This window comes from Echinops telfairi, unplaced genomic scaffold (assembly GCF_000313985.2).
Source record: "Echinops telfairi isolate 266 unplaced genomic scaffold, ASM31398v2 ScPeMD7_4;HRSCAF=17, whole genome shotgun sequence".
Classification (NCBI taxonomy): domain Eukaryota; kingdom Metazoa; phylum Chordata; class Mammalia; order Afrosoricida; family Tenrecidae; genus Echinops; species Echinops telfairi.
The window spans coordinates 13,321,003-13,334,794 of record NW_022103900.1 but is presented as its reverse complement, the minus strand read 5'-3'; the positions used below and the strand labels follow the sequence as shown (position 1 = coordinate 13,334,794).

The 13,792-nt window shown below is 40.0% G+C and overlaps 1 protein-coding gene across 5 annotated transcripts in view; it reads left to right on the top strand.

Moving 5' to 3' along the window:
* Positions 1-13,792, top strand: part of LOC101650336 (sodium-driven chloride bicarbonate exchanger) — a 114,925-nt gene that overhangs the window by 92,997 nt on the left and 8,136 nt on the right. For all 5 annotated transcript variants that reach the window (XM_045298832.1, XM_045298841.1, XM_004703919.2 and 2 more), the window contains 2 exons: positions 4,324-4,497; positions 5,216-5,338. In XM_045298832.1, the coding sequence (XP_045154767.1) occupies positions 4,324-4,497; positions 5,216-5,338 (297 nt within the window). The remainder of the gene's footprint in view (positions 1-4,323; positions 4,498-5,215; positions 5,339-13,792) is intronic.

Below are 13,792 nucleotides of genomic sequence, written 5' to 3'. Positions count from 1 at the left end.
AGTAATCTGAGAGAGACCGAAAGAGAATGAAGTCAAGTGCCTTTTGGCCGAGTCCCTAAATCATACACCATCACCTGCACCGTTTTTACTAAATGTTAGAAATGAGTCACTAAGCTCATCTTGAAATCAAAAGAAGGTAGAATCAAAGAATGTGTGGACCTATTTTAAACCCCCACAAGTGTGTTCTGCATGTTTACAGAGGACTGTGACATGCCTGCCCTGGCTTATTTCTGAGGCAATGCCTACCTAAGTCAGTCTCAGAATAATCTTGTTTTACAAATTTACATGATGTGGAATAATAGACCAATTTTTGAGGCTTATTTATTGTATAGTTTGTTTACCAAAAGGAAAGTATGACTCACAGCTTTTCCTGTGCCACAGTTAGACCATTGCTATGCAAAAACATAGCAAAGAAGTCACCTGACTGTGGGTCAAGTAACACAGGCTCCCTTTTCCTGAATGAATGACGAACCAGCTTCTGCTTTCAGAAGAGGAAAATAGCTTAGGCCTTAGGATAATACAGGGTCCCAAGGCTGCAGAAAGACTTCAATGTAAAGTCATTATTAAGACTTTAATCATTTGAAACACCCCAATTCGTAGGATGGCTGTTCATCCTGTCACAGGGCACAATAACTTGAGATAGGAAAATGCTCGAAGGCATTACGTGTTTAAATTTCACTTATGTTATACTGAATTTTCTCACTTAAAATTACAGGTATGAATGTACATGTTGATAAAATCTGTGTGGTAAGGCAAATAAGAGCAAATGCTGTCGAGCTTTTGTTTATTTGTTTTGCTGTGTTGCTGGGGTTTTTATTTTTAGGAGGTTTGTGTTTTTGTTTTTTTGCCACTGGCAAAAGTTCCACGAGTACGAATTTCATCTCTAAGTGAAAAGTATTTATTATCAGGCCCCAGGCTGACATAAATACAACAGCAGAAGTTTAAGAAATAAACTAATATCATTTTGATAGATTTCAACAGATTTTCCTCTCTAATTCCACTCAAATGATTTTAAACCCATGAGGTTTAGAATTAAACAAAAAATGTCAAGTTTTGGAATTATTTGTGGTGTGAATCTTTCAAGTGAAAATTGAAGAAAACATTATCAAAGACCCAGGAGATACGTATAATGAGGTTTAAATAAGAACAAATAAAACAGGAAACAGGGTCTCACCGGGGGGCAGGGTCTCACACGGAGAAATCCGTGAGTAAAGATGAAAGCGGCGGTTGAAAGTCCTTCTTGGAATGTGGCTAACTGGATGAGAAAACTGGGATATTAATAGTAGAACAAAATAACATTAAACATGCAAGGTTCAGATTCTGGTACATTTGTCATGGTTCTTAAGACTTGAGTAGTAATAAGTGAATGTGCTGAGAACAACAGTTTGAGGAACATGCTAATTTGTAGCACCCGCTGTTAAAGGAATTTTTATGTTACCTGGTGGTCTGGAAGTATTAAACAACAACAATAACAAGCCAGCAACTTACTATCTAGGCCTCTTCCTGTGAAATATAGGCAGGAAAGGAAAACAATGAAAAGAAAACAAAACCAGCTCGCAGTGCCCTCACCAAGGCGATTTCTTTATTCATACATGTAGTCATACCTATATTCATTCCAACACCTTAGGAATCTAAAGTAAAGCAAACGTGCCATTTAAACAGCAACAATCGAAGCACCCACGTATTGAAGTGCACCTTTGCCAGGACATAACTCCACAAATGGAGGCATGGGGAAAAAATGGTGCTGTAGAAACTGAAATAGTCCATTGTAACCTGGGGATTTTATTTTTCCCCTCAAGTTTGGCTTCTATCCTGCACTGAGTAGGTTTAGTTTGCCTGTTTAGTAACTTCTAGTTTTAAGACCTACGGTATTTAAGAGAGAAAAAGGAGAAGACGTAATGATATAGAGATGAGTGATCTGGAGAGATGTGAGCCTAGGATGTGGTTTACACTGGCAATCAGCTTCCGTCAACACTGCAGACTTGAACCCTTCGGGGAAGTTCGACTCTGGGTATGTAGTGTGTCACTATGCACACATGGATGGTGCTTTCATGTGGGGCTGCTCACCTCAAGTTTGCTTACCACAGTTGAAAACCAATAGCAGGACCGGAGGATGTACACTGGTGCAATAGGAACCGGAAGCACAGGGAACCCAGGACAGATGATCCCTTCAGGACCAGTGCTGAGAGTGGCGATACCAGGAGGGTGGAGGGAGGGTGGGGTAGAAAGGGGGAACTGATTATAAGGATCTACATATAACCTCCACCCTGGGGGATGGACAACAGGAAAGTGGGTGAAGGGAGACATCGGACAGTGTAAGATATGACAAAATCATCATAATTTATAAATTATCAAGGGTTCGTGAGGGCATGGGGAGCGGGGCAGGAGGGGTAAAAATGAGGAGCTGATACCAAGGGCTCAATTAGAAAGCAAATGTTTTGAGAATGATGATGGCGACAGATGTACAGATGTGCTTGACATACAATGGATGGATGGATTGTGATGAGAGTTGTATGGGCCCCAGCAAAATGATGTAAAATGAAAAAAAAAAACCCACGAAAAAACATTAGCTCTTCCACGAGAGAAGGATGTGGTTTTCTACCCCCAATAAAGAGCTACAGTTGGAGAAGCCCACAGGGACAGTCCTCTGTCCTGTCAGGACACCATGAGTGATATTGACCTGATGACAGGGAGTTTGAGCTTTGCAGATGAGCTGGAACGGATCACGAGCGCACAATGCTGCGTGGCAGGTTTCCAGTGAATACCGTTAGACGGTGTGAGTGATGTGAAAGCACAAGGTGTCTATGCCTCGAGAGCAGGTGTGCGTAAAGGTGGCCCTGCCATGTCCGAAGGCAGGGAACACAGGAGAACAGGGCTTTGTTCGGGGTTCGAGATTCCTCCTGTACCTGTAAGGAGGTGATGATGCAGCAGGATGTTTTCACTCCACTGCTCTACATTACAGAGTAGTTTTGAAATACTGGATGAAAATTGCTCTGTTTTATTATAGATTAGCTAAGAAAAAAATCTAAAATTACCCTTGTAAAAATACATAATGGATATTACCCTAGAAATAGCACAAAACAGAACTGACAGCTATTGAAATAAGCTTTTTCTAAATCACCTTTACAATGATAAAAATTGGCCTAAAAATTAGACGAAAGGATCTATCTAAAATAAAGCTACCATACAGTATGATTTGTTAGTAAGTAATAAACAGGAGAAAGCAAAGCTTTTCGTGAAAAATTAATGTATAAAACCTTAATTTGATCAGTATAATTTGATTTGCGAGGTAAAAATGTTCTCAAAGCCAAAGCTATAACAATATTATATCATATGAGAATAATGAAACGATCTTTATGGTAAAACTCAAACAGAAACATAATTGATTAGGATTAAAAGCATTCTACCAAACTGAAATTTAAAAATATTTAAAGGATTTGATCATATAGCCATTAGAATGAAAATAATCAAGAAATTAAATTGATTTAACAAAAATTGCCAGGGAAACTATGTTCTTAACAAAAATGAATCTAGGTTAAATTTGTATGGTTTACGATGAAGATGCTTGCATTTGTAAAGCCTACATATATCAAAAACTGTTGGCATCAAACTGGGAAGGTCAAAACAGCAGAGTTAAAATAAGGAGGTCAAAGCATGCTCCACAACAGCTGATGGTGGGTCTAGAAATCAGACTGGTTCTGGGAAGTTCAAGCCCCGGGTGTGGATGAACTTGCCAGGATTGAAACAGAATGGAAAGGTAGGAAGCCCTGATTTTTAAGGAGCAGATAAGGGATGTGATCACTCGCTCTCAGTGCCATTGAGTTGATGCTGACTCGTAGTGACCCCTGTGGGTTTCCCAGACTAACTGTTTACGGGATTAGAAAGCTCAGTCTTTCCCCCACAGAGTGGCTGGTAGTTTAGAACTGCCAACCATACAGATTGAGGCCCAACTCGTAACCTCTGTGCCACGAGGGCTCCTAAAGAATGAGATTAGAATGTAACAAAAAGAAGATGATGATTATGTTTTGTCTCTCAGGGCTCTACTCTCTCTAGCAATGTTAATATTAACTTTAATAATTTTTAAACTTTTCTAGATTACAACATGTCTCCATGCAAAAACATGTGGGGCTTTATCAAGCCAAAATCATGCTATTGCAGACTGTAAGCATAGTAATCCTATTGTCCTAATGCCTAGATACCAACTGAAGTGTGTGATTCAGATGTGTCCTGTAAACCAAACATTTTGGACCACCGTAGACACTTACTTTTCCTGCTTCTCTGTGTACTACTCTAAAAAAATGACTTAATGCTATTATTTTGCAGTTCTTTGACAGAATAAGGCTCTTTTGGATGCCTGCAAAACACCAGCCCGATTTTATATACCTACGGCATGTACCTCTTCGAAAAGTACATCTCTTCACAATTATTCAGATGAGCTGCCTCGGCCTGTTGTGGATAATCAAAGTGTCCAGAGCTGCTATTGTCTTCCCCATGATGGTAAGGGGCTTCTAAGCCAACTCATTTTCTCTGTAGTGTTCTATACCTTTTGGAAACACATCAACTGGGATTGGAACAGTAGAGTCACTTTGAACAATTATTGGAAACCTTGGTGTAAATTTTGGTGACTAAACCTAGTGGCTAAGGTGGGCCTTGAGATTTCCTATGATTTCCTTGGTGCATATGGGTTTTGTGTTTTTAGAATTCTGAATATTGGTAGTAGTTTAAATTAATTAAAGTTGGATGGAAAAGTGTAAACTTTCGAGATTTAACATGAAAGATATGTTAAAAAACTGAAAAGTTAGAATTATTCTTGCAATTAAATTTGTTAAATATCTCCTTTTAAATACTACAGAAATGTGGTTAATTTATTAAAATTATAAAAAAATGAAATTTATCAGCATGGATAAGAATAGGCTTATAATATAACACAACATGTTAGCCACATGTTTTAAGGAAATATTCAAACATATTTTATAGATTAAAAAAAATTTAAGCTTCTCCCCATGATTTCTGTATTGCATCAGTTCAGAGCCATTCTTCTGAGGTGATGAGGACGACAGGGAATGAAAGCAAGTTCAGGTGCTGTGTGTGCGCACACTTCAGTATTTCATCTCAGCCCTGATCTACCTTGATTTCAGCCCCCTGCAAATGAAACCCCTTACGTATCCCATTCCTGTATTTTCTAGGTTTTAAACTTTTTCCTTATTTGCTTTAGGTGTTAGCGCTGGTATTTGTAAGGAAGTTGATGGACTTCTTATTTACCAAACGGGAACTTAGCTGGTTGGATGACTTAATGCCCGAGAGTAAGAAAAAGAAACTAGAAGATGCTGAGAAAGAAGTAAGTCAGAGCAAATCGATGTCTTCTTTTTTAAAAAAGATATTTGTACAGTAATCACACTTTAGAAAACAAATTACTGTATTTTATCTGTAAAGATGTACTGATTAAAAACAACCAGAGCTCAATAGTTCAGTGGCAATGCAATGCTGAAAAAGCACATCTTTGGAACTCTAACCAAGAGAGAAAAGAGTGGCGATCTCACATGAGGATCTCAAACCCTAATGAAATATGCAAATACCTTTACAATTTAACTACCCTTTGAATGATAAGGTTTATTTTTCTGATTATTTGAAGGGTAATTAAGTATAAAGTATTTGCGTATCTCATTAGGATTTCATTTTTCATATGTGCCTGGTGTATGACAGACCTTTCTGGTGTTCAACTATTTCCAAATTTATGACTGCATTTTGGTTGAATATGTGAGAAGAAAAAAAGGAGATATTACTGTTGGCATTTTTCTATGGGAAGAAAGTTTTAATAAAGAGATTCAATTAAAAATACACTATTCTTGGAATATATGAACTACGTAAGAGGGACAAATACAAATCTAAGTTACTTTCAAAGTGATTTATTACTGAGTAAATATTATTTGAACCACCTTTGGAATTTAAGCACTTTCATGGACCTCTAATTTATTTGTTTTTCCTTTTTAATATATTAAAATAATTTAAGATTTATGAAAATATTAAAGTTCAAGTGTAAGTTTGGGTCTGTTTTTAAGGGTAGTTATCAAAAATGCTTTTCAAGTATATAAAACTACCTGAACTATAAATGTAAAAAAAGAAAAAGAAAAAAGAAATCAATGTGAGTATAACTGGCGCTAAAAGAAAGCATTTGGATATAAGTGTGCATCACTTTTTCCATCTCTCCTTCTCATACAAGGTGGTCGGCAACCATATTTAGCTTCCTTCTTTTCAGGTATTTTCACCATCCAAGGCTATGTTTCTCTCTCCTTTAGGGAATTCATTGATAAATAGTCTCAGGGGTATTGGGCTTTGTTCAGTCATTAGTGAGGTTAGAGGAAACCACAAAGTCTAGTGAGTCTTCTGCACATACGGCTATTCTAATGCTGGGAATTCCCTCGTCTCTTCTTATGGAATGCCTTCACTGACCATGGCTCTCACGTGTAGTCCCCTACCATGAGAAGACAGCCTAATCTGTTTGCACATTTCCATTCTCCCACATACTACAGGAGGCACGCTTACCATCATATTTCTAATAATACTATAATAACTTTAAAATATCATAGCATATTATGATCAGTTTTTAAAATTCGATCTACTCTTGATTTAAAGATTCTTATTAAGTATTTGAGTTTTTTATTAAGGCTTTAACTAGATTATGTCTATAGTTCCCATCTTATTTTTGACCCTTTATTTTAGTTGATGCTTGCTTTTATCCTCAGGTACTATTTGAGAGAAATATAATAGAATGTGGCACAAAAATAAATTAAAATTTTATATAGACCAGAATATAGGTATTCTAAAGCCTTAACTTATTCATTCTTAATGTAATTAAAATCATTCAAGTAAAAAGCAATTTACAAGAAACTTTTAATTCCTAGGAGAACAATTTGGGATGTCAAACGTATTGACCATCATTCTCCCAATCCTTTGGTAATCATACCACTAGTAAGCGTACTAAAAGCTGGTGCCGCACTGGAGGCACTCACTCATCTATGCCAGGACATTTGGAAGACAGCTACTTGGCCAGCTGACTGGAAGAGATACACATTTGTGTACACTCCAAAGAAAGGTGACACAACAGAATGCTCCGATTATAGAACAATATTATTAGTATCACATGAAAGTAAATTTTTGTTGAAGATCCAACAATGGTTACAGCAGTCCATTGACAGGGAGCTGCCTGAGGTTCAGGCCAGATTCAGAAGAGGATGTGGAAGGAGAGATTTGTTGCTGATGTCAGATGGGTCTTGGCTGACAGCAGAGAATACTTGTAGTTTATTGACTGTGCTCAGGAATTTGACTGTGTGGACCATAACAAACTATGGGTAGCCTTGAGAGGAATGGGAATCCCAGAACACTGCATTATACTCATGAGGAACCTGTACATCGATTAAGAAGTAGTTATGCAAAAAGACCAAGGGCATACTGCCTGGTTTACAATCAGAAAAGGTGTGCATCACGGTTGTATACTCTCACCATAGTTATTCAATCTGTCTGCCGAGCAAATCATCAAAGAAGCTGGACTGCATGAAGTAAAATATTTGAGGAAGGCTAATTGGCAACCTGTGATATGGAGACAATACACTGATGCTTGCTGAAAGTGAGGAGGACTTGAAGCACTTGCTAATGAAGATCCATGATGGCAGCCTTCAGCATGAATTACAACTCACTTTAAAGAAGGCCAAATCCCTCACACTTGGGCCACTAGGTAATATCGTGATAAACAGAGAAAAGATTGAAACTGTTAAGGATTTCATCTTGATTGGATCCACCATCAATATTCATGGCAGTAGCAGTCGAGACCAATAGACACCTTGCACTGGGGGAATTTGCTGCACCAATGTTGTAAAGCCAGGGTGCTGCTTTGAGGACTAAGGCGCTCCTGATTGAAGTCATGGTATTTTCAATGGCCTCCTTTGCATTCAGAAGTTGGACAGTGAACGAGGAAGACTGTAGACGAATGGTACATTTAAATGGTGGTGCTGGAGAAGACTGTTGAAAGTGCCCTGGCCTGCCAAAAGGACAATCAGTCTGGGAAGACGCACATAGGGCCGCAGTGCTCCCGAGAGGCAAAGGATGCTGAGACTTGATCACACGTGCTTTAGATATGTTGTCGAGAGAGACCAGTCCCTGGAGAAGGACATTATGCTTGTTAAAGTAGTGGGCCGTTGAAACAAAGGAAAGCTTTCAATGAGATGGGTTGTCACAGTGTGTGCAGCGATGGGCTTAAACACAAGAACAATTGTGAGGATCACAGTGTCTTGTTCAGTCAAACACAGGCTTCCTCTGAGTCTGAACTGACTCTACGGCATCTAACAGCAAAGTATGATAAGCCAGCAACTTGAAAATGTAATTTTTGTGCTTTGATTTCTTAACAAATGTCTTTATTCTGACTGTTGGAATAAGCGAGTCACCCTCGTCATATAAACATTGCTTCCATAAGGATTCTTGCCTACACCCATACTAAGGAACAGTCTTGCCCATAGAACTTTGTCAAATGAAAAACAATATGAGTATAGTCCAGATATATTGTAGATCTTTCTCTGCTATCATTCAAAGACAATTTCAGATTCTCCTTTTATTGCTCTATGAAATAGGAATAAAACCAAGTTTGTTTATTCAAAAAAACAGGTTTTTTTGAATTTGTTTTTCCATTGCCCACTCACATAACTATAGGTCTGGTGCTGGTCCATATATGTGTCATATGTCTTCTCTGGAATTTATTTGTGTCAGAGAGGCAGAGATCCTATGTAATGAGCTTTTTACCTGTGTGCATTGTGTGCCCATGTATGCCCATGAATATCCTGTTTTACCCAAGCCATCAAATTGTTTTAATCATGAGGTGAAGATTTTAGAACTAACTAGTATTATTAAATTTCCTAGCACTCAGGTTTTCTGAAAGGATACAAAATTAGTTTAAAGAATTATTGGAAGCAATTTTACAGCTACATCCTGCAAATCTGCGTAATTGAAAAAGTGTGCATGGGTGCCTGGGGGGTACCTTGCAATGAAACAGACAGATTTACAGAGTCTTAAACCCTCAAAGCATTGATAGAGTGACATGTTCAATGTGATCTTTGGCATAGGGCAGGGTTGACAAATCTTTGAGATGGGAGAGCCAACCTGATCTTCACAGTGATTTAAAAATCAGTTGAAAGCCATAAAGATATTTCTACAAACAAATGGAATCACCCTTATCTGAATAATAGCCTCTTAAAATTTTATAAACAAAAAGATGATAGTTTTATTTTCATTTTCAATTTTACTCCATAGCCACGTTTTTGTACTGAAAGAACCACCTATGACACAAGAGCTGCCCTTTGCCCCACCCCCACCCCCACCCCCACCCCTGATCTAGGGGAAGAGAAAGAGAGAGGCAGGGAAGAAATAATGCCTCCTTCAACGTTAAAATACCTTCCTGACCAGTGCAAAGAAAGCCAATCCCACCTCTGACAATTGAAGAGAGAAAAAGAAGTTGTCAAATGCTGGCTTTCTCCCTTGGAATCGGTATTAAAAGAGTAAGATTAGTATCGAGAGGAGGAAGGAGGCAGCAAGATTAAGCTGAAACTTAAATTCCTGGTTGATTTTTCTCCCTGGTTTCCAGCTCTCAGTGTTCCATCTTCCTGAGGCGTGTGGACTTCAGTGAAGGGCATGGATTCGTGTAGCATCTTAGAACAGCACCCAGTCTTGCCTTGCAGGGTAGTGTGCACTAAGGTTGTAAACAGACATGTTCTCCAGAAATGGTGCATTTCTGGAATTGCTCAAATTAATTGAGTAACTTTGATTGTGATCTGGCAAGATGGTAAAAAGCAGAAATGTCTCAGCTCCCTGAGACTTGAATTTAAACTCGGCTCACCTCTTGTCCTTTTGATGATAGTTACAATCTTGTACCTTTATCCTCCAGGGTTTTCCTATCAGTAGCCCACTTCTGGTCTTATGGCATTGAGAAAACATTAGTTTGACCTTAAAATTCAATAATGCTCTAAGCAGAATAAATAGCTACACAGGCCAGTCCAAGGTCGCGGAGCTTCTGTTCCAAATTTTCATGTACTTCATGCATATGCATATACATATGCTTCAGTTTTTAGGAAGAAAGGATTATAATCAGGGTAGAAATGAATATTGGAACCCTGGCATTTTGCACATTGCTCTGTGTAGAGAGAAGACTGGAGAATCAAATCCTGGAGTCCCAATGTGCCCAGAGTAACAACATGCCAGCTTTCTGACTTCCCTTTTCTCCAGGACATTGTACACATTGAATAAAAGGACTGCTCTTCCAACAGAAACCACCAGCAAAATATTTGCTTCTGGACAAGGGACGATGTTAGATAACTTCTGGAACTGCGACTCTGCGGGTGTGCCCGTGATCGTGCCACCTCTTGTTTGATGAAGGGTTCACTTAGCACATACGTTCTATGAGAAATGAAAGGAAGCAGGGGCCCTTGCGATCTGTATAAAGCATGATCACAAGAAAGACCCAGAAAGCACCACGTCAGTCAAGAGGAAGTGCAATGAAAAAGTAACAGTCTGTCTTACTGCGAAGAAAGATCAGAAATGTTTGTGGAGTTAGAGAGCATGGCTTTATTATTCCACAAACCAAGTGTCCCTTGCAACTGAATCTTAGGGTGAGGCCAACAGATTCTCCTTCATAAGCAGTCGTTCTCAACCTTTGGTCCTATGACTTCTGTTGCATCAGCTACCGTCTAGCAGATTCTTGGGAATGCAAATACTCACGTCCCAACCTGAACCAAATGAAGTAAAATCTGGTGATGGGATTGGGCAGTTCACAAGTTTGCCTAGACTGCCAGGTGATGCTGATGCATGCTAAAATTGAGACAAGGCCCCCTAAAGTCACAGAATCTAATCTGGATAGGTTACTTTATTACAATTTTAATATTTTATAATAATTTGGATAAGTCACTTATAGACAATGACTCAAATATCCTGGAGAAAAACATGTTGCTTCTATCTAGTTACATGGATTTTTTTATGGCTTCCCCATTTTTTTTTCTTTTCAACACTTATCATTGATTAGGTAGCTTAGTAATATATCGGCTCATCTATCTGTTGGAAATCATAAGAAACACAATATAGCATTTTAAGGGTCTCAAATTACTTTTAACATTAGATACACGGAGAGAGCCCTGTGGTTTATAGGCTGTGGGTTGGGCTGCTAACTACAAGATCAGCAGTTTGAACTCCCTAGCCACTCCAGGAGACAAAGATGAGACTTTTCGCTCTCACTGAGATTTACAGCCTTGGAAACCCAGAGGACAATTCTACCTTTTAAGATCCTAGGAGTTGGAATCAATTCGATGGCAGTGAAATACACACACACACACACACGCGTGCGCGCGTGTGTGTGTATGTGTGTATGTGCATGTTGGGCTACTAATCGCAGGTCAGCAGTTCAAATCTACCAGCTACTCTTAGGGAGAAAGATGAGACTGTCTACTCCTGTGAAGAATTGCAGTTTCAGAAACCCACAGGGGCAATTCTAGTCTGTCCTATAGGGCCTCTGTGAGTCTTAGCTGACTCAATATATATGTACATATGTATATATGTGAAGAACATATATATGTGTAAAGTACACACACACACACACATATGTAAAGGAGTCTCTGTAGTATAAATGGTTAGGTCAGCGTTTGTCAACCTGTGGACCGCAACCACTTTTGGGGTCGAACGACCCTTTCACAGGGGTTGCCCAATTCATAACAGTAGCAAAATGACAGTTATGAAGTAGCAACATAAATAATGTTATGGTTCGGGGGTCACCACAACATGAGGAACTGTATGAAAGGGTCATGGCATTAGGAAGCTTGAGAAGCCCTGGGGTAGGGGCTCAAATGCTGTCTGAAAGGGTGGTAGTCCAAACACTCAGAAACATCTCCGAAGAAAGGTCTCATCATTTTAACCAACTGATGCAGCGCTGGACACCGTCATTCTTTTATGCCAAGAAACTTGGAAGCCGGCCACCTGCTCAGCTGACTGGAAGAGATCCATATTTGTGCCTATTACAAAGAAAGCTAATCAAACAAAATATGGAAATTAATAAACAATTTCATTGAAATCTTATGCAAGTAAAATTATACTGAAGAGAATTAACATGGTTGGAGTGGTATGTCAACAAGGAGCTGCCAGAAATTCAAGCTGGATTCAGAAGAGGAGGTGCAACTGGCCTATCACTGCTGCTGTGAGATGACTGGGCTAAAATTAGAGGATACCCAGAAAGCACTGCATTACACTAGTCTATTAACGTGATCCCCCAGCCCCCATACATGCTATGGGCTCCTCCTGGGAGAAGGGACCACATCTTACTTAACTCAGGAATTCACCTCAGTGCCTGGGACATTGTAAGTGCTCAATAAATATGTCTTGTAGTAAGCGAACTATGTCCTGTAGGAATACATGGGGTTTGAAAACAAAACGGAAGCAGAGGCCACCGTCTTGCAAACCTAGTGAGCACTGTTGTCCTCTGCACACACAGGGTTGGAATGGACCCAGCTGCCCTGGGATGTGTGCTCACAACACCATTCTGCTGCTGCTTATGCAAGGGGAGAGTGAGATGCGCCTTGTCTTCTGTCGGCCGGCCGCATTTTTGTCTTCCAGAACATAAAAGGGTGGAGCTGGAATTTTGAGGCCCTTCCATTTCTTATGAATTCAGAAATCCCCTTTCCTTCTCTAACACTGTAAGCAGCTAGTGAACTTTGTCTCTTTGTTGTCAGTTTGTGCTTTGAGTTTGCAGGGGGAACTACTATTTAGCTCTAGATTGGCCTGAAAAATGGAGGTAGTAACAGATGATGATTTTGCCCAAAGTCGAACAGAGCATCGTTTAGGTATCCTGGTATCTGAATTGTATTCTCTATGTTATCTCAGAATGCAATGCTAATGAATGATGTCGTGTAATATGTAACATCTTATTCATCAAAACAGGCCACTCTTTGACCCCAATTTTTATTTTTCCACTTCTGCTCAGAACCATCTGTGGGCTCCAGCCAAGCCCCTCCTTGTTCAGTGCCACACAACCACGTTTTGGGCATCCTTTCCACACTGTCCTAGGTGCCTCTCTTTCTACAGCCAAACCAATCCATTCGGAATGGCTCTGAGGGCCGCTGCCAGGCTCCTGATCTTTTCCCCATGATCCTCCTCACCTGCTGAGCGTGGGCTTCATCTCGTTCTCATCACTGGGTCTCTGGTACCGATCAGATACCGTGATCATACGGACTTATTGAGCGAATTAATGGCCGACTCCCGGATCGTTCTCGGTCTATTCTTTGTACCGCAAGCACATCGTACCTGCGCCCAGTAAACATGTCGGTGCTGGAGCCATAGCACCGCCACAGCAGTTGGGTTGTTTGTTGAAGTAGAATAGTTTGTCTAAGGCTCACGTTACCTGCCTTCAAGTTAACTGCCCTTCACTTATTTAGTACTGGGGGGAAATGTTGTGACTGTCTTAATTAAACCATGCCTCTGCAATCGCAGCATGAAGGTTGCTCTAGTCAGGTTGGCAAAGCCCCTCTAGGTTCTTGGTGGAGTAGCAACAATCACCCCGATAACACATTCACCCTGCCACCGCCCAGCACCATCCCAGCTCTGCGGGGACCAGCAGGACCCAGTGGAACAGCTCCTTAGGGTTTCTGAGACTGTGAATCTTGACAGAAGCAGCAGATTTATTCTTTCCCTCAGAGAAGCCAGTGGGTTTGAACTATCAGTTTTGTCATTTTCAGCCCAACCCTCAATCCACTACACCATACTGGCGCCCCCC